This window comes from Zeugodacus cucurbitae, chromosome 5 (assembly GCF_028554725.1).
Source record: "Zeugodacus cucurbitae isolate PBARC_wt_2022May chromosome 5, idZeuCucr1.2, whole genome shotgun sequence".
In the NCBI taxonomy this organism is placed as follows: domain Eukaryota; kingdom Metazoa; phylum Arthropoda; class Insecta; order Diptera; family Tephritidae; genus Zeugodacus; species Zeugodacus cucurbitae.
In genome coordinates, this window is record NC_071670.1 from 11,390,805 (window position 1) to 11,413,354 (window position 22,550).

At 33.7% G+C, this 22,550-nt stretch overlaps 2 protein-coding genes across 2 annotated transcripts in view; one reads left to right on the plus strand and one right to left on the minus strand.

Annotated features, from left to right (window-relative positions):
• Positions 1–22,550, plus strand: part of LOC105219249 (uncharacterized) — a 705,022-nt gene that overhangs the window by 19,762 nt on the left and 662,710 nt on the right. Inside the window, exon 2 of the mRNA XM_054231964.1 lies at positions 11,433–11,541. The gene's annotated coding sequence lies outside the window, so the exon portion shown is untranslated. The remainder of the gene's footprint in view (positions 1–11,432; positions 11,542–22,550) is intronic.
• LOC128922223 (circadian clock-controlled protein daywake-like) lies at positions 20,678–22,134 on the minus strand. The gene is made up of 5 exons (XM_054232026.1): positions 21,929–22,134; positions 21,464–21,698; positions 21,151–21,399; positions 20,775–20,999; positions 20,678–20,695 (listed from the first exon to the last, which is right to left on the minus strand). Exons 1-4 carry the CDS (start codon positions 22,026–22,028, stop codon positions 20,798–20,800), a joined length of 786 nt encoding a protein of 261 aa, XP_054088001.1. The 5' UTR covers positions 22,029–22,134; the 3' UTR covers positions 20,678–20,695; positions 20,775–20,797.

Consider the following 22,550-nt stretch of genomic DNA (forward strand, 5'->3'; position numbering starts at 1 on the left):
AGGGACCAGGTGGAGAGCGACCTGGTTACACTTGGGATCTCCAACTGGCGCCGAACTGCGAAGGAGAGAGAGAGGTGGCGCACTATCGTCGATTCGGCTATAACCGGCTAAACGGTTGCAACGCCAATCACATACATACATGATAAAAAAAATTTATCAGTTTTATAAATACATTGTGATTTTAAATATATTTTACATTTCATTTTTTATTATTTTAATGTAAAAACTCTAAATTTAAATTTTCTTATTTTTTTTTAATTATGAAAATTTAAAATTTTTTTTCTTAAAAATTATTGTTTTAACTGTAAAAACTTTAAGCCAAAAATTAAATCTGTTATTAATGATATTAAATTCCTCTTTAATTTTCTTAAAAATATTGTTTTAACTTCTCAAAAAATTTTAAAAATTGTTGCTAATAGTTATTATTGTAGTTTTTGTTTTTATTCAATTTTATAATTTTGAGTTTTATTTTCTATTTTATTTTTGAGCAACTTTTTCTTGCCAACATCCCACTGTGCAGCTAGAAATGGTCAAAGCGCAAACATGCTGAGCATATGAAAAAGTTTATAGCAAAACTGATATGCTCATGTACATATCTAAGTTACTTGGCAAACGTTGGAAAAATAATGGAAACTTGTTACCGAGTTTCTAAGAAATTATTAAAAATAAAATATTTAAAGAAAAATTACGAACAATATCTATGTGGAGAATAAAATAAATTTGCTTTGTGGAATACAAGTTGATGAGATAAATCGTTTAAAATCGTAAAATATTTGAAAATTTTGTAATTTGTACAAAGAAAAATTTAAAAAAATTAAACAAAAAATTAAAGTATATATATGTAAATAAAATTTATTAAATATAAGTATTTTGTTAAAAAATAGCAACATTTTACCATTAAATTAGTTTTATATACATCAATTTTCTTTATAACTTTTTTAACCCTTTCTCAACTAAGATCAACAAAAAAATCAGGTTTAAATAGTTTTTCTAAGCACTGACTTCCAAGAATTTCAACAAACTCATGATAAATGACTTCAATATTGCATTAAGAATGTGTGGACTAGCAGCTTGTAGAATGTTACAGCGTTGCCACCTTTTTAACAATGTATAGGTACATTTTTTCTTTCATCTTTCTTTTCGTACTCATACTTTTTGCAGTGATTAACTTCTTGAACTCGTAAGAATTGCCAATTCATGCTGTTCCACTGCCATTTCAGCAATATGCTAAGAGATTTTTTAAATGAAGTTTTGAACAAAAGTAAGTTAATGACAGTCAGTTTTAGCATAAATGAACTATAGATTTAAGCAGTAGAATAGAGGCTAAGTGGTGACAATGAGCAGGATGAGTGTTCAAAAGGTGGAAGTGAAGTAGAGGAAGGGAAGTAGTTTATAAAGCAAAAAGTACAAAATATTGGTTTAATTTTCTGTGCGGAGTTGGAAGAAGTTGTTGAAAAATTGAAATTATTTTTTATAACGTTAAAATGTTAAAATAAATAAAATTTATAAAATTATTTTTTATAATTTTTTTTAAAGCGAAATAAAAAAAATAATAACAAAAACATTTATTTAGTTTATTTTTTGTATTTGATTGATATTTTCTATTTTTTAATAAATTATAAAAAAATGTCGATCTTTTGACTTGAATTTTAATTTTTTTTTTCTATTTAAATGAATTGTCTGAAAGCATTGAAACATGACATTTGTATTTTAACACACCAGAGACATAGACGGAAGACATGTCTCCAGTGTTTTAGACGTGCGTACGCTCCGAGGACCAAACATTGACTCGGACCATTATCTAGTAGCAGCAAAGATACGCACTCGCCTCTGTGCAGCAAAGAACGCCCGTCAACAAACACAAGGAAGGTTCGCCGTCGAAAAGCTGCAATCACAACCGACAGCCGAACGATTTTCTACTCGACTTGCACTCCTGCTCTCTGAGAGCACTCATCAGCATCTCGATATAAGGGAGCTGTGGAACGGCATCTCAAACTCATTGCATACCGCTGCAGCCGAAACAATTGGTCTACGGCAACGCCAAAAAACCAGTTGGTACGATGAGAATTGTCGTTCCGCAGTGGAGAGAAAACAGACTGCCTACCTCGCAACGTTGCGATCGACCACAACACGTTCGGGGTGGGATAGATATCGAGAACTGAAGAGGGAAGCGAGACGCATTTGCAGACGTAAAAAGAAAGAGGCCGAAATGCGTGAGTATGAAAAGCTTGAAAAGCTGGCCGACATGGGTAATGCTCGAAAATTTTATGAAAAGATGAGGCGATTAACAGAAGGTTTCAAGACCGGAGCATTATCATGTAGGGACCGAGAAGGTAATCTGGTAGCGGATGTCCAGAGCACACTGGGATTATGGAGGGAACACTTCTCCGACCTGCTCAATGGCAGTGAAAGTACAACACCAGGAGATGGCGAACCCGATTCCCCAATCGATGACGATGGAATAGATGTTCCATTACCCGACAATGAAGAAATTCGAATAGCAATTACCCGCTTGAAGAACAACAAAGCGGCGGGGGCCGATGGATTACCGGCCGAGCTATTCAAATACGGCGGCGAAGAACTGATAAGGTGCATGCATCAGCTTCTTTGTAGAATATGGTCGGAAGAAAGCATGCCTGACGATTGGAATCTTAGTGTGCTCTGCCCAATCCATAAGAAGGGAGACCCCACAATCTGCGCCAACTACCGTGGTATAAGTCTCCTCAATATCGCATATAAGGTTTTGTCGAGCGTATTGTGTGAAAGACTAAAGCCCACCGTCAACGAACTGATTGGACCTTATCAGTGTGGCTTTAGACCTGGAAAATCCACAATGGACCAGATATTCACCATGCGCCAAATCTTGGAAAAGACCCGAGAGAGAAGAATCGATACTCACCATCTTTTTATCGATTTTAAAGCTGCCTTCGATAGCACGAAAAGGAGCTGCCTTTATGCCGCGATGTCTGAATTTGGTATCCCTGCAAAACTAACACGGCTATGTAAGCTGACGTTGAGCAACACCAAAAGCTCCGTCAGGATCGGGAAGGACCTCTCCGAGCCGTTCGATACCAAACGAGGCTTCAGACAGGGTGACTCACTATCGTGCGACTTCTTCAATCTATTGCTGGAAAAAATAATACGAGCTGCAGAACTAAATAGAGAGGGTACAATCTTCTACAAGAGTGTACAGCTCCTGGCGTATGCCGATGATATTGATATCATCGGAAGCAACAACCGCGCCGTTTGTTCTGCGTTTTCCAGACTAGATAAAGAAGCGAAGCGTATGGGTCTGGTGGTGAATGAGGACAAGACGAAATATCTCCTGTCATCAAACAAACAGTCGGCGCACTCGCGTCTTGGCTCCCACGTCACTGTTGACAGTCATAACTTTGAAGTTGTAGATAATTTCGTTTATCTGGGAACCAGCATTAACAACACCAACAATGTCAGCCTTGAAATCCAACGCAGAATCACTCTTGCCAACAGGTGCTACTTTGGACTGAGTAGGCAATTGAAAAGTAAAGTCCTCTCTCGACGAACCAAAATCAAGCTCTATAAGTCGCTCATTATTCCCGTCCTGATGTATGGCGCTGAAGCGTGGACGATGACAACATCCGATGAGACGACTCTTGGGGTTTTCGAGAGAAAGGTTTTGCGCAAGATTTTTGGTCCTCTAAACATTGGCAACGGCGAATACCGCAGGCGATGGAACGATGAGCTGTACGATTTATACGACGACATTGACATAGTTCAGCGAATAAAAAGACAGCGGCTACGCTGGCTAGGTCATGTTGTACGGATGGAAGAAAACACTCCAGCTCTGAAAGTATTCGATGCAGTACCCGCTGGAGGAAGCCGCGGAAGAGGACGACCTCCACTCCGGTGGAAAGACCAAGTGCAAAGTGACCTGGCTTCACTTGGTGTTTCCAATTGGCGCCAAAAAGCAAAAAGGAGGAATGAGTGGCGCGCTCTGGTGGATTCGGCTATAATCGCTTAAAGCGGTTCCTACGCCAAATATATATATATATAGAGACATAAAAATCGCTGCCATTAAAGATAAATGGCAAATAATTTTTACAATCATAAGTGAGTTTATCGATTGCCTTTGCCCAGTTTTTGTATGAATGTCACACTGTGAACAGCGTTTTTATGCAATTTATATTTTCCTTCTTTCATATCTATTGTGGTGTGGGTTTCCATAAAACTTTTCCCTTCAGCAAAATAATGACAAATAATCAATCATATTAGAAGAGTTTGAAAGCAGAGCGTTGGAAAATTTATTAAATTATAATGTGAGACGCTTAAGAGCAGTTTGTGTTATGAATTGCGGTTGAAAATTGTACAAAATTGAAACAAATACAAAAATCTCAAGAAAATTTAAAAATATTAAGAAATGAGTAGTGCTAAATTATTTTATTAATTTTTCATATTTTACTAAAAAGTCGAAATATTTCAAAAATATACCAACAAAATTTAGTCAGAATAGCAAATTATTAAAATATTTCAATTTAAAAATATTATATTAATTTTTTTATTTAAAACTGTTTCACTATTTCAATTGAAAATATATTTTAAACTTTTTCGAATAATTTTTTTTTTTTAAACATTTCAAATATCCACTTGCATTGTAAAAGTCAATTTAAAAAACGCGCTTTCATAATTTTTTCATTTATGATATAATTTTTTTATTATCGCTAAATGATTTTGACATGTCAACATTGACATCAAATCCTGTGTTTGATTATTAAACTGTTTTTTTCCAAGTTAAATTGACGTAGCTAACCACGCATGTCTCGATGTGGTTGTGACTACGCAAAAAATAGGAATTCAAGCACACACACATTCATAGAAACGCTTTCATTTTTAATTTTGTATGCTGCATAAATTTACTTTTTTATGTAAATTTGTATTCATGAGCGTTGACTTTTATTATTTTCCACATCAATTTTTTATACCTGTCTGGTCATGTTGAATATGATATTAAAAATTTAATACATGTATGAAAAAATACTAAATTCTCAAAGTAAACGTTGTAAAGCTCTAATATTCTGTATTTACTTGGTACTGTGACCACTAACATACAAAAAAGTAGAAATCAGGAAGTTTTTGCATTCACTTCAATATTTTAAATATGAATTATATATTATTTTTGAAAATATGAGTATATTATAAGAAATAAGAGTATTTACTTGCGCGCATAATGTATTCGCAAAAACTCGAAAAGTTTAAACCCCAAAACCGTTCATACAAATTGCAATAATATACTAAATTTTTGGAATAACTTTTTGAAATTTTCAATATTGGAAAGCTCATCGCTTTATATTTTTTATAATTTTATTATGTGTTCCCATTCAAGAAAATGGTAAAAATTGCAGTAGTCTGCAAATGAAAAAAATTCAGTCACAATGCCTCATTGGCCATAACTCTGTAAAAATTAAACCTACGTGACTAAAACTGGTACACATTGTTGCCGATATAATCTGCAATAGAAATAAGCTAAATTTTAATTTTAATACATTTTGGAAAAATTTGCAAAATTTTATAAAATTTCAGGTAATTTGTAAAATTTTAATCTTTATTAATTTTTTGCTTACTTTCATAGTAAGTTTCGCCACGCTGAACTCGCCCATAACTTAACGTAAACAAACCCCTAATAAAGTTCATTGACCTCATCCCCAAACGTAAACAAACACCTGTCAAAGTTCATTGACCTCATTCCAAGACGTAAACAAACCTCTACCAAAGGTCAATGACCTCACCACAAAACGTAAACAAACTTGACCAAAGGTCAATGACCCCGTCCCAAAATGTAAACAAACCCCCGCCAAAGGTCATTGAACTCTCCCAAAATGTATACAAACCCGTCGAAAGGTCAATGACCTCAGCTTTGTTTACATTTTGCAGGGTCACGTGATGTAAGGTTTGTTTATATTTTGCAAGGTCACGTGATGTCAGGTTTGTTTACTTTTGGGAGATCACGTGACGTCAGGTTTGTTTACATTTTGGACGAGGTCATTGACCTTTGGTCAAGTTTGTTTACGTTTTGGGATGAGGTCATTGACCTTTGGCAGGGGTTTGTTTACGTTTTGGGATGTGGTCATTGACCTTTAGCAGGAGATTGTTTACGTTTTGGGATGAGGTCATTGACCTTTGGCAGGGGTTTGATTATATTTTGGGATGAGGTTAATGAACTTTTACAGGGGTTTGTTTACGTTTTGGGGCGAGGTCAATGACCTTTGCCGGCGTTTTATTATATTTTGAGGGGTCAAGTGAGGTGGGGTATGCTTACATTTTTAATCAACACATTAGATACGATTTGCTTTGTATTTGAATTGTTCTCCTTAACTAAGGTCTGGAAATAAGTAAAGACCGAGATTTTGTTCGCATGGTGGTTCAGAAGGTTAAGTGATATTAAGTTAGGGATCATATTCAGTGTGGGAACAAGTCAGGAATTAAGTAAGGCCAATTTAGATGTCAACTGAGGCCAAGATCGATTGTTTACATTTTTCATGTGTCAGAAGTAACTGAAAAAAATGAAAAATTATTATTTTAGAAATGTTTTTCGAATTTCATAAAATTATGAAATTTTTTCCAAAATTTATTAAAATTAAAATTTAGCGTATTTCTATTCCATATTCTATCAACCACAGTTTGCTACCAGTTTCAGTCACGCAGTTTAAATTTTTATAGAGTTAGCCCAAAGAAGCGGTGTGACTGAATTTCTTTCATTTCCTGAATACTGCAATTTTGACCATATTCTTCAATATGAACACATAATAAAATTAAAATTATTAAAAATACTAAGCGATAGACTTTCCAACACTAAAAATTTCAAAAATATATTTCAAAAATTGAGTATATTGGGGTTTAAACTTTTCGAGTTTTTTCGAACTAATATAAAAATAGATTTTATTTTTCGTTTTAAGTTTTCGTAATTAAAACTTTATGTGTCAATGAAAAAGTTAGGCAAATAAAGCATAAAAATGCCGCATTGCGGCCTTACGGCGCTTCAACAAAAACAAATATCCTGAAAGTGGTACCAAATAACATTTATGAAAAAACGAAGCTTAGTAAATTTATTTCCTATAAAATTCAGGAGACAGGTGCAATGAAACACATTTAAGCCACGCATAAGCCTAAAAGTATGCATGTTAATGCAATCGTTTGAATATTTCCATTTTTTATAGTTTGCTGGTATTAGTAACCATGCACGCTAAGGTATAACATGGAATTGATGTTAATTTATCATGCTAGAGTTTTAAAGTGTAGGTCACCATTAGTTTGGATATCTATGAAAGCGTAAAAACTTTGGCCTATCTTTAGGCGCTGCGCACATTAATGTTGACACAAACTTTTGAAAAGAGATACAATCACATATTTTTGCTTGTTGCCAGGCTGGCTAATTAGGCGACATTAGTTGACACCGTTGGACACCAATTCCAGTTTTGTGCTCTTTCTTCCCCCTTCCATATAAGCTGTGGCTACCTTTTCTATTTTTAGCAAAGTGCTTGTAAGAAAATGTGACAGGCAACATGCAATCTCGATGATAAATGAGCGCAATTGTGAATGCTCAAGAGATGATTTATGAAGCATTGTTATGTCTTTTCCTTGTATCCCTTTTTTTGTACTCGGAATGTAGCAAAGTAGACATTGATTTTTATGCTTCACTGCAGACAAGGTCAGTGTCTGCGGCAGATTTACTTAACTGGTTTATTATGATGAGTATGAAAGAGAGCTGAAACATAGATAAGCGCATAAAGAAAAACCCCATTATAGTTTGGTGAATTAAACTTATTCCGTCTGGGTGACCTTGACTGACTTTATCAAAATTGCCACAATTTTTTTAATTTCCAGAGGAGGTTTTTTCAATTCACATATGGAGTATTGTAGTATTTCTGTCATGCATGAGTAAAAGCGAATACGATGTCGTTGTTGACATGTCTTAACGAAAAAGAGAGGCTCAAGATGAGATTAAATGTTTAAGCTCTTAAAGCGTATGCAGAAAGAGATCTTCTAAGCTGTTAAAGTTATTTAAGAAATACAGGGTTTCGATTACCACATTTTTTTCGAATTCTGAATGGGAAGATAATACTCATATCTTTAAGGTTTCAATTTGGATCTCAGCTTAGTATAATTGTTCGACTATATCGTGCATATAGACCTTTTAATGTGTCTATGAATAGTTGAGAGCTATTGAGATTTCGGTTGACATTTCAGGCATCCCAGATGGATTTTTGAAGTGCAACTCCTTGTCCTGACATAGTTGCTTTAATCAGTAAATCAAACCCGCATTCTTCATAAAATCAACTGCAATATCTTCGCGCTCATAATAAGCTATCAATAGTAAGCGATGATATTGCCAAGTTTCACAGGCTAAATGTAATCGTTTCGATGTTCGGCGCTCGTAGTACAGTGAATATGTTATTCATTTTTTAATTTTTTCTTAATTTTTCGCCAAAATGAGTAGCTCATTACCCGCTTTGTTGAACTGAAATTACTACCGAAAATTGCATGTTTTTTATTCTTTGGTAGTTCATTAATTTGCGCTGAGTAATGTTGCCACCTCTTTTGTATACATATGCATGGAGAAATGAATATGCAAGCGCAGTGCCACGCGACGAGGCGTGTATGTCAACTCGCAGAGGCGACAAGCAATTAAATAGAACTGCGGGTCATTGTTGTCCACTGTTACTGTTGTTTTTGCTTTTTTGGGTATTTTTGGCATTTGAGTTTTCTCCCGACTTGTAGCTACATAACATATGACATAACACGCAATAAATTGGCACCATTGTTGGCTGTAAAGCTCGCAACACAGTTGGCTGCTGCTCTGAGGTGCAATAGTCAGTCCTGTAGGGACATATATGTATACACAATTTATAAATGAATTTACATATTTACGACATATGTTTGAAATGCATGTCACTGCTCAATCATTCATAAAAATATGTTCATTTTTATAAATGGTACACGATATATAATAATTTAAAAATATTTCGTCATTTTTTTGAAATTTGTTCGACTGTTACTGGCATGTTTTTACCTCAATTAAACAATTAAACTCGAAAAAAGCTCTGCTAAATTTTTGTATTGTCAATCAACGGGGAATTCGAATAAATAATTCATGAACACATATTTTTTCCAGCTCTTATGGTGAGGAGTTATTGACCCCTTTTAACAGCTCACAGTTTTAAAATGTGACCGATGGCGAAAACTGTTTGGAATTTCAGTACAAATTTTTCGACATAAATTAGGTCAAGAGTCAGAGAGTCAGAGAGAAAGAGAGTTTTGATTCAAGCCTTAAGTCATGCCACAAACAATTTTGAGATAGAACCATTTACGAAGAAACCAAAATACTATATTCTGTCTGAAACACTCTATAATCGAAGCGTGTTGTACAGTGGTTCCAAATTCAAAACTGAGAATTTATTTATCTCAATTTTTTACGATTTCGTCACTATGTTCTTTATTTATACATCTATTTTATCTACTTAGTCAATTTATAGTATACATTTAGGCGAGATTGTGTATTATTTCGTTCGCTTATACTAACGATTGTGCACTTTTCAAACGGTTTATAAGTGTTAATATTGGTTGATTTTAGCTCAAATTTGAATATTATCTATGATAGTAAACCGTGCGAATACTTAAAGCTAGAAAATATGATATCCAAGTATTTATAGCGTTTGGAATCCTCCAGTTATCCTTTATTCGTTGGAAGAGTATTTAAGATTTTTATATTAATTTAGCTGAGACTTTCTTCTTATGATCTTTTAAGAATATGAAAAGCAAGTTCAAATAATTAATTCCTTAAGCCCTGGTATGTCTAATGAGTTAATAAAGGCATGATAAAAACTGAGTCTCCAGTACCTCTAATAAGTTGTATAGTATATTTACCCTGGCATGGCGTTTTGTTGCCATAAATTACTTTTGACTTTCAATTTAGTTTAATTAGTCTAAATATAACCTAATAGCCGTTTATGAGCTATACCATACAAAATGAAAATCTACATTAATTTTTAATTGAATTTTAATCGACTTGAAAATGATATGCAACTCTGCGACAATGACCGTATTTGTAATTAAATATCCGTTCTTTGTCCTCGAGTTGTTGTTCATTTTACACGACGGTAGATGTCGCTGCTAAAAATAGCGATCAGCTGATGAAGCTTACCAACTTCTTATGAAAAGCAAAAACAAGAATGGGTAACGGCTGATTGATTATCGAGTAGCCGGCAGTGTGAAGGGCAAAAACTGGTTTCTTTAAATGTTTCCGTTCTCTTGTTTTCATGTCATGCATACTTTCCTTGTTCACTTTTTACTTTCGCTTTTCACTTGGTCAATGTTGTTTGTGCATAATATTATAATTGTGTGTCTGAGGGTGTCCTTGAAATATTTGAAGCAACAAACCATGACCATGTTAGGGAGAAGAAATGCGTCTTTTTAATTCTAAACAGATAAGGTGGTATGACTTTTCGCCAGTCTGAAATATGACTTTATTTACAAAGGATATTCTGGCGACTTGGACGTCCGAGTATGTTTATGTGTTCTTCAATGAATTGGTCCATTTTTATAATATGACCTCTAAGAGGTCACTCAAAATTGATTTTTAGACACTTAGGTTTATCTAACGGACACAATAGCTAATAATTGTGTAGAGATGCAAGTGCCTCTGAGATACTAGGTCCTTGGCCGAGATTTGAGAATTCGAAACATTCTAAGGAATTCAAAGCAATTTACAGCAAACTAAATGGTCTACAATCCCTAGCACCGTACCGTCAAATAGTGTTATACCTGGACGAAGAAACTAGCAGACAGGAAGTGGGTTAGGAGACTTTCTTATTTCTCTGAACAGAGTTTCCGATGATCCGATGTGTTATCAGATTTGTTAGTGGAACTTAAAATTCGAACTCTTACTGTTTTATAGATCGTTATAGGGGAATGAAAGTCGCACGGCAGTTGGTTCAACGTAACCAGAACGGAGCCGGATTTTTATCCGGCCAAGGACTGTCAAATTGGCAGCATTTCGCAAAATTATTTACGGAATTCTTTATGCCGCTACAACAACAACATAGCCACTGTTTGACTTTCAGGGTAATCTCTATCTTAATTGTCCATCCTTATATTTTATTTTAAGTGCCTTTCAAGAGTTCATAGAGTCTCTATTAAAAAACTGTGGCTACCATTGAACCTCTTTAATGAATATTGTGATCTAATCTGATGCTCTGACTAGAATGTTGTCTTTCTCTAAGTGAAGAATCTTATTAAATCAAAGTTTCTCAATATAGCCAAGTCCTTGAAATTATTTCCACATTAGTTAATCATCTTATCATAGCCATCTTATGATATCACATGCATTTTTACGGAGTTCTTATAGAATCTGAATAGTAAGTTCTCTATTGACCACACTTAATCCTCTATTCTCTTTACAGTTAACATTGCACGCATGCTAAACTTAGACTGGTCTGTTAAATTAACAGTCAAAGAGAGTAAGAGCCATGCTGCGAAGAGAACGTGATATATTTTCAATTCTTATTTGTGGTAAGTGAAATGTTTTGAAGTTCAAATGAAAATATTCTGACTATTATCATGATTGATTATTAAATTATATTAGTATTTCGATATATTGACGGTCATTTAATGAAATTAATAGGAAATAGAAGATCATGCAGACTTTATTAGTCCTTTAAACTCTGGGTCATAACCGTAGGTGGTTGCGCTAAAGAAATATGAAACAAATGTCGTATGGAGTTGGTATTTGATAAGAAGACCTCCGATTACTAAACCGTATTGTTTGAGTTGAATAATTCGAAAATGAGCTTGGGTCGATTCTACGTCACATTTAAGAGGAATTGAGCTAAAAGAGTTGAGGTGTCATTTATAACGTTAGTTCTTCCGACTTTCCTTTAATACCTACTATTATTAATGTTATTTTCATTTTCTTTCTACTCCACACTTATGTCGCCACTCACACACATACTTTCATTTGACAGTCCTACTCATTTAACAATTAAAATCCAATCACAGTTGATACTGTCTCCTACCGCAATCACAGCGGCCGTCCAGAAAACGCATCCATTCTAACAACCATTTGAAGCAATGACCACAGCAACGACAATTGTCTCTTCTTGGTCCAACAAATTGTGCAGTATGTTGATTACACACACAGAAACTAGTCGTATATAAAGTATCAGCAGACGAAATTCATTGTACGGCCAACAAGTTCTGCGAAATTTTGCAAACTTCGGGCGCGCCAAAGCGATAACCACAGTTTCGAATGTCAGTTAGTGGGACAATAAATGTCTAGTTGGCTCTGCGTGTCCTTGTGAGCAATTTATAGGGCACATATACGCGTACAAAGTTTGGCTGCAATGAGCGGCGCCGCCATCGGACATGCAGCTTTGCTAATGACAGACGTGCAACAAGAGCGAGTGGTAGCCACGCAGGCTGTGATATGTAAATGCGACTTTTTTTTGAGATTTTGAGGGTGTGCAAACAATTGTGTTCATCTCGTGCATAAAAAGGAACCCTAAATAAACTTGTTTGGCGCGTTCAAGTACAAACACTTTCTGCGAAAGATTAGCTGCGGTCAAGTTTAGAAGTTCATAAGTTTAATGTGAGTTCTTTGACTTGGCTCCATACGTTTGCACAATCCAGGATTTATTTTTTTGTATACATCTTACGTTGAAACCAAACCGACCGAAAAAATCATCACTTCTGCAATATGCTTTTAATATATCCAAAAGCTTTCAATATTCATTATCCAAATTTCATAGAAACAACAAAGATCATATGTGAAAAAGAAACCATGTCACATGATAACTCTTTTTGAATAGGGTTTCATATTATTATTCTGAACTCCAGTAACACTACTGGATTCAATATGAATTGTGATATCGATATATGATATAGTGATAATTCGATAATTTGAAACTATTCCACTGACAATCCAAACCAGGAAGTAGAATGGTATCAATCTCTGACCAAGATACCAACCCTTTAAAACCAAAATTACTAATGGAGAATGTTTTCAGTGGCAATGATGAAATTATTTTATGATTATGAGTACATCTGAGAGATTTCTTCGGTGTTCTAATTTTGGCCAATACTATCTCTCTCCAAACAACTTTCCAATAATATATCTTTTAGGGTCTGGTATTCAAGTAGAGCGAATTTTTTAAGGGTTTCGTTTGGTAGATTCGAGTGACAACTATTTAGAAAGGCTTCATGGAATTGTTTGATATCGATTAAAAATTTCAAAATTATTTTATTTCTTGACTGTTCTATATTTCTAATTTTTGAATTCTTTTTTCACTGTTTTGCTCTTTCTCTTTCTTTCTTTGACTTTTAATTATGTTTTGGCTGTCTTTACCGTATTTGTTTCTTTTCTTTTTCCATATTATCTTTCTCCCTATCTCCTTCACTCTATCTCTCCCTGTCCCTCCCTCTTTTCATTCCTTCTCTCTCTCTATTTGCGCGTATATTTTGGTAATTACCAAGTTCTTTCTTGGGTCATAAGTTATAGCGTTATCTTTATCTCTTTTCCGAAATAAGCTATCTATGTATGGGTGTATATTCATCCATCATCATCTTGTTTAAAATGTTGTCTCTCAACATATTACATATTTTCGTACTCATCATGGCTTTCCTGCTTATTGTTGCTATTTATGTTATTGCCTCTTACTTGGTATTTTCTGTTTTATTGTGACAGGATATGCACATTGTGAATGTTAAAATATGTAATTTGTAACATCTACTTCGAAACGTGCGTTCGCTGCCGAAACATTTCTCCCTCATATACCTACATGTACATATAATACAGATATACTACATAAGCGCCTTATAAAGCTCATGCACGTAAAGAAAAATTCTTAACCGAACTAATTTTATAAAAGCATATTTTGATCTACATAAGTGCGTACTTGCATATATATGAGCATAATCGAGTGTTATTTGGTTTGCATGTGTGTTTGTGTCGTTGTCTTCGTTTGCCTACTCATGTCTTTTTCGCTGTACTTCAACTTTTACTGTCAAAGTTTTTCGTTATTGATTTGAAGTATCGCAAAGTTATTTCACTTCTCTGGCTATACAAATACAGTATTCAAGTATATACATATATATGTCAATCTGTGTATGTTAATAATATTTTTCTCTTCAAAAGTTAAAATTCTCAAAATTTTGTATTATTATTATTAAGTTCTTTTTATTATTAAAAATTTAATATTTTAGATAATTTTTAAAATTGAATTGTTGATAAACATTTTCAAGATTTGGCAAATATAAGAATATAAGATAATATAAGAATTATAAGATAATATAAGAATTATTTTTAATATAATTATCCTTATATTTAAAATTTTTTTATTTTTTTAATTTCCAAAAAAATTGTGAATACCAAAAAAACATATTAAGCTACCGCACTTGTCCTCTTTGACCAAATATTACCGCCAACACTGCATTTTTCAACTTCCAACTTCAAGAACTTCGAGAACTTTAGCAATATTTTGCCTTTCTTCTTGTCTTATGAATTTTTCTTCCTCAAAATGACAATATTTATATAACTGCATATTCGGATTATGCAGTAAGAACCAACAATTTTAATTTGTGAGTGTGTGTGTGTTTGAGAACAAGTGCACGCCTTGATAGCACATCATGTTAGTTATCAATTCCAATTACACACACCGTTCGCTGCTTGAGACTCGATAATTTGAAAAGTTATAAAGTTTTGCAGTGTTAAAAGAAACTCACACACACAAACCCATGAATACATATGTAGATACTTTGAGTTTGAGCGACAACACAAGCGTGGCGACAAATCCTCTTGGAATAAGAGTGTTGATAAATATGTAAACGTATACGTACGAGATTCACAATCTCACAAGAAATGTCCTTTGACAAAGTTTAATTTGACTTGAAGACTCTTAACGCGTTGTCAATATGTCATGTTTTTCTTTATAAAATTGTTCATTTTTGAAGGCAATTGAAAAGTTGTCGATTAGATAAATAATAATAGGACAGACTTTAGACTGTAAATTTGTGAGTTAGATTGTTATTTGTCTATGTCTTTGCTTGGTTGGTTGTGTTATCACAATTTTGAAGTGGTTTGAAATGTTGGGGTACTATTTCTCCCAATATCTTGTCTTCAGAAATTTTTGTGTATTTCATTTTAATCGAAATCTATCTTAATGAGCTTTTGAACTGCTGGAGAGCTTCCATCATATCGGAAACCTCAAATCCAATTAGAAAAAAATATGACAAAATCAGTGCTGTACCCAAAGAAAGCTCCTTAAAGCTTTTTAAGGTTTTATAAAGCTCTTCAGCTCTGGTTATCCAGCTAGTTTACTTGGATCAGTTAGGACTTATCAGTTAGGACTTATCTCCATAAATAATTTATAATTTATATAGCTGTTGTGAGACTTTATAGGTCTTACCGTTTCTGCCTTTAGATACCAGTTTCAAGTTAAGTCGATCGCAAACCTGGATTTATTTAATCTCCTCGGAATTTTATTTTTAATAGACACAAACTTTACACTTCGTCTGTAATATTCTTCTTTCTTCGTTTTGGTTGGTTTATTAGGCGTAGCAAAGTAAGAAATACCAATTCGAACTCCTTTATGGTGAGGTTAAGCTCACAAAGTCTATGTTCCTGTTAACAGGTTGGAGAAATGTCCTCACTATAAATTCAGAGTACATCGAATGACTTATAACTTGGTAGATATTTATACTAATCTTAGTCTCCTACCTCATATTAGTATAAGTAGTTCGAGTTCTTCTATAAATATGGAGAGTCCGCAACATTCCAATTTCGTTTGCTATTTTCTCAAAAGAACTCGGTTCGAACTTCCTCTAAATCGTGTGTATTTCCTTCAAGGGTTAGGTATACCTCGGTCTTTAGTAGGCCGGTGTCGTTCCAACTTCTTGTGGTTGTATTTTAGAATTAGCTTTAACTGAACCAGTGACTTCACTTTATCAATACTTTCGAACAACTCGCATGGATTAACATTTTTGACATGGTTCAAAGAATGTGGAACTATCCTTCCACTATATCCAGCTATATTTAGTGTACTTGAAAGTAGTGGAGTGTGAGAGCCTTCTAAATGCAATATGTTTATCGAGGTCAAACAAAGTTGTAAAGCGTGTTAACATCTTTTGTTGAAAAGCTCGATCTCTTACCGGCTTTTAGTAGTTTTCATTAAATGTTAGCTGTTCATCAAATCTGTTTTTGTTACCACTAAGTTTCTGCAAAGCTTTGCTTTTCTTTTTGGTTTATACTGACTATGTAATATATGGGGATTTTGTTGTCGTTGTTGTTTTTTAATGTTTATTAATCAATTCATGTTGCATTATTTAATACCCACGTTGCATGCAATAATCTACCACTCAACACTCTCCTTCATGTGTGCATATATGGTACTCCGATGGTGCCGGACAATGTTTTGCACCAGAGCTCCAGCTGCTTGTCGCATTTTAAATGCATTTCTTTGTTGAATATAAAGTGGGCAATGGGCGTAGATGACCTGTAATGCAGAGAAGTGGTCATGTGGGTGGGACCGTGAAGCGGATTCAGGGCGGTTTGCTGGTGTTTATTTATGCAGCTTGCATATCAGTCGCTTATTCGTCAAGACCGCGCGCAAAACGTTGCAACATGCATACATTTAATGTAATCACTTTGTTGCATACGATAATTCTCTAGCACAATCACTGTAGTCATAGAAAGTTGGCTCCGTTTCGCTGTCACTATTCACTTAATTTTCATACATGCTGACCATCATCAATCATTTGGTGGTGCCACATCGGAGCGTTTTATATTATGAAAATATTGTATAGTGGTATATGTGTGTATGTGAAAATGTATTTTTGGAAATTCCTTCCTTTACTGGATTAGATTTTCTTTTTATAGTTGAGTACATTTAAAAGTCACAAACTATATTAAAAGAGCCGCTATAGCATGATCCACTTGTAGACTCAAATTTTTTTGGAATTATTCTCTATTACTCTAAAACCCCAGTAATGAATACTCGGTGATATGTATTCCAGTAATTTAGAAATTATTGTTTATTAAGGAAATTTTAGTATATCCCCGAATCCACGAAATGTAATAAATGATTACTTTGTGATTTGTTTCTCATAATTTGAGAAAATTTTCAAAATTTAGTATTAATTAGTAGTAATTAATATATAACATTCAGTACGTGTTAAAGATTGAGTGAATATTAACAATTACAAACCGAAGAAAGTTTGGACTGAGTTATTATTATGTACTAATGTAACTAGCCTTCACTCGATTGAAGTGCTGATTTAGATTGAGTTACCATACAAAATAAAAATTAAATTTTTGTACAATAATTTTTAATCGATTTGTAAGTAATACTACTCGACGCTAGATGTTGATGCTGGAACTAATGATTGTGGTTATTGAGAAAATAGCAATCAGCTGCTCCAACTTAAAAACTTCTTATGAAAATCATAAACAAAAATGTATAACAGCTGTTCGATTATTTAGTAGCCGGCAGTGTGAAGGCAAAAACTGGTTTAAATTAACAAGTCTGTAAAGGTTTTCAGCATTCATACTCATAAATCAAAAGGTGCAATAAAATTTCCTTACTTGTTATCAATCTACTGTATTCATTACTATAGAAGTGACTTTAATATCAGTAATCATCGTCACGCTTACGTAATATACCAATAATAATTAATTGTGCCATATTAATTGATCAGATCCAACTAATTAGACATCAAAATATTAATATGTCGCAGCAGACAGTAAACATTAATATAAAATAATAAGCTATCAATGCTCAGCCTCAAAATTAAAATTATAGTAAACAAAAATAAATTATAATTGCACGATAGTGGTTATTTTGTGCTAATAAAAATTTAAATTTATTATAATTATTATTTGTAATGAGTATGTGCATAAATTAATATTAATGAACAATTCATTGGATGATTACCATAAATAATTTAATCAAATGCAATTTGTAATTGTCATTACATACTAATCAACAACAATTAATATGTACAACTCGGTAAACATTTGAGTATAATCAATTAAATTCTTAAGAAAAATTGAAGTAAGACATGTCTCATATAATCTCTAATCTCTTCTAATTTTAATAATTAAATATTATTACTTAAGAATTGTTTCTCTTATCGTTGGATTTATACTATTTTTTTATTAAAAAACAAGTAATCGCAGTAATCACTACTTTGCATTCAATGCTTGTTAATTGTGGTAATTTAAACAAAGGATAAGTAAAGCAGTGTTGGAAATATACTGATTGTTCAAAAAAGAAATAGTAATAGTAATCATTACCTACCATTAAATGTAATCATTACTACAGTTGGGGAAATTAAGTAAAAATAACGTAAAGGAGCTTTTCGAATTGCTGATTTTAAAACTAATTAAATAAAAAGTAGTTATAATTGTAAACATGTAGTAAGCAATATCTTGAATTAAATGTAATAATTACTAAAAAGTTGCAAAGTTAGTTTCAACCAATTTATTCAAGTTCAATGTAATGTTCTGAACTGATATACATACTATCAAGTCTTTAACTACTTTAAAAACATATATATTTTTATTTGTATTTTCAGCTTTTTTATCTATGTTTTTTGCTTTCTTATTTGTTATATCCTTGCAGACTCCGTTCCACTCCGTTAACTGCATTTTATTTGCCTACACTTTTATTTACTTTATTTTTATTTGTAATCTGGTTTTCACTTCCATACCCATTTCCGTTACGGTAGGAAAAATAAAAAAAGAAATAACAAGTAAGGAAGGGCTAAGTGTAACCGAACATTTTATACTCTCGCAATTTATTTATTTAACTAAATTAATTTTATATAATACACAATTTGACCCACATATTCGTATATATATATTGCATAAAGTCAATTGAAAGTCTTCATGTTGCACCGATATCGATATATGGGGACTTGAAAACCTATGGTCCGATTTTGGCGATTTTTAGAATGGGGCTGCCACACTATAAACGTAGTATTTGGGCAAAGTTCTGCACCGATATCTTCACTAGGGCTTACTTTTTATATTGTAAAGTAAACGATTCAGATTGTCTTCAAAGTTCTGGTATATAGGAAGTAGTTGTGGTTGTGAACCGATTTGGCCTATTTTCACAACATATCATTGGGATGTAAAGAAACTATTACAAACCAAGTTTCATTGAAATCGGTCGAGTAGTTCCTGAGATATGGTTTTTGTAAAAAATCTGAGTGCAGCTTCTATTTAGTGTTTCTGACGTTTTTCGTTAGTAAGTTAACCCACTTTTAGTAATTTTCAACTTAACCTTTGTGTGGGAGGTGGGTGTGATATTACCCGATTTCCTCCATTTTTAGACTATATAAGGAAATTCCTAAAAAAACGACTCCTGGAGTTCCCTTGATATAGCTTTGGTAGTGTACAAGATATGTACCAAAAACTTAGTAGGATGGGGCCACGCCCACTTCTCCAAAAAAATTACATCCAAATATGCCCCTTCATAGTGCGATCCTTTGTACCAAATTTTATTTCCATAGCTTTATTTATAGCTTAGTTATGGCACTTTATGTGTTTTCGATTTTTGCCATGTTGTGGGCGTGGCAGTGGTCCGATTTTGCCCATCTTCGATAGCAACCTTTATATGGTGCTTAGAAATAAGTGTGCCAAGTTTCATCAAGATATCTTTATTTTTACTCAAGTTATAGCTTGCACAGACGGACAGACAGACATCCGGATTTGAACTCCACTCTTCACCCTGATCACTTTGGTATATATAACCCTATATCTAACTCGTTTAGCTTTGGGTCTTACAAACAACCGTTATGTGAACAAAACTATATTACTCTCTTTGCAACATGTTGCGAGAGTATAAAAATTCTGATTTCTGTTGCTTACCTTGTGTGTGTTGGTTTTGTATTATAGTTGGGAGGACAATGCTGAAGTATGTCCCTCATATGGGCATACATATAGTAAAAATATATACATATAGAAATGTATTTTTATATTTTTTATCAAAGACATTTTAGTTTCTATCGTTTTTATTTCTTTTTTTTTTGTTTTACATATCTGAAGACTTTCGTGCCGCATTATTTGCATTCGTATCCTTCCACCACCGATTTTGCCTATGTGATTTACTCACGTCCTGCTTGTTCCAAGGGTGTGGAGTCGTATTTGTTTGCATTTCACTGTATTAGATGTGACTATCTGTGTTTCTATTATTGTTATTTGTCGAAGCAATGGATTACGTGCCCAGCAGCTGTCATTTCCAACACCTTTGCTACCATACAACCCTTCCCTCTCTTTCCATGGTACATACTGAGCAGATTTGTTTGGTAGCAGGTCAACTATTTACTCTATATTGGAAAATATAACTAGGATATATCGATATATAATTTTATAAATATATACTTTGAAGTATCAGTGGATATCTTCCTTATGCCTTTGTTCTATTACAGTGTTTGCTTTCATTTATTTATATTTTAATGTATGTATATGCTCTGTAAATATCAATCTATAAAGAATACAGCAAATATTCAGTAAATTTCCAACAACATCAACTATGGACACAAGCTTTCAATTTTCTTTGGTCAACAACAGTATTTCCATCATCTCGTTAATATGTGCCGCGAAATACTAAATACAAAGCTATTTCGTTCATCTATGGTGAATATGCTTCTACTTCTCAACAGTGTTATGCTAAGAAATTTTTATATTACTTTCTCTTTTCAATAAAAAAACGCCATTAACTTATATTATATTATTCAAAGTCTCTCACATTTTTTATTCGAACACACTCATTTAGTCCGCCAAAAAATAATCATCATACGGCACATCTTTGAAGAATTTCTTCAACATCTCTTTCACTTTATTTCCCAATGCCTCGTTGATAATCGGCGTTAGATCGTCACTGAGTAACCGCCAGTTGTCGTTCATTACCTGGAGCATGCTCTCAGAGAGCGTTTTGTCGCCATTAAAGAGGTTTGTCATGTCAGTGTGAACCCTAGAAAAGAGAGATGTGAGAGAGAGAGAGAACGAACAATAGAGGAATAATTGTCAAAATTCTGTTAAATATTCAAATTTATATTGAAGATTGCGATAGAGTGGTCCGATGGCTAGAGAAATTCACTAAAGTTTAAGAATATCTAACTTACTTATCCATTTGAGTTTCGAGTTTGATGGTGTCAGCAGACAAATAAATTTTACCATTACGCTCCTCCACTTTGAGTGTGGTCGAAAAGCGGGTTTTTACATTGTCCAACACCATAGTGAGTTCACCTTCACCTCTAATAGGCAACACAAGTATATTGCCATTGATCTTATATTTCGACTTGATAGTGATACGCGGATTGAAATTTTGCGTGACGACTTTCATTGGTTTACTGAGATCTTTGCTGAAGCCTCTAAAGGTCAAAGATATTGATATTATATTTTCCGAGCACAATGCACTTCTCTCTCCCAACTTACTTGATCGATGTAACGCGCGCCTTCGTATAATTATGTATCTCCACATCGTTCATTATCAAGTCAACTTTTAAAGCACTATTTTTATCACCCAACATTTCAATCTTATCCAACTTCAACGGCTCCAAAGCTGGTATATCCCTTTCGGGCACACCTGTGGCAGCTTTCTTAAACAACTTGTGCGCCTGCTCGATCATGCATTTTTCATCGGCAAAGTGGCATTTCGTAATGGGTTCAGCTGGAAAAAAAGCGAAAAGTAGTTTGGTTAGTATATCTAATCTAATATTTAATCAAAATGCGGAGTTTCGAAATCATTGCCTATCCTCGAACGTCGTGGGTGGCCTGGATCCCTGGGAGAGGATCACTATTTATATATTTACTCTATTTAATCTTCATTACAATTTATGTATGTTTAAGATTGTATACACAATTCCACAAAATTTCATCCGCTTCACAACCGTTACTTACGAAATTCGAACGCGAAAATGCACGACTGCATAGAAATCGCCACCGCCAAGGTCAATAAAACTAGTTTTTGATCCGAACCGAATTTGGTATTTTGACCCATTTTATACACTGTTAACCGCTATCTATCACAAATTCACTTAATACCGTTAGTTTCACTCGTTTAGTATACTCGCGCAAGTTACAACGACAACTGACAGAACAATGCTTTTTGAAGCTCAATTTATAAGTCTAAAAAGTGAACTTTGAGTGATCATGAGTTTGAATAGTACAATTATGGAAAATTAAAACTATTTTTACAGCAATAGCAACGAAAACCGGTATTTACAGCTAAAACGTGCTAGTAAAATTGATGATTATTGAGTTTCGATTTTAATAGCCCATAAATGACGTTTTACGAGGAAGTTTAACGGCGTTGATTTTGTTTTTAATGTATTTTTATATGTTATATTATATTATCTACTTTTATGTTTTTTAATCACTATCACGGAGGTTTTAGTTATGAATACGTCGATAAATTAAAGTAATCTACTGAATTACTGCAACACATATTATTTAACTACTTCATGCAAATTCAGAATATTACTTCAACTAAGGTTTGTGCACTTTTTAATAAAGCTGCCAC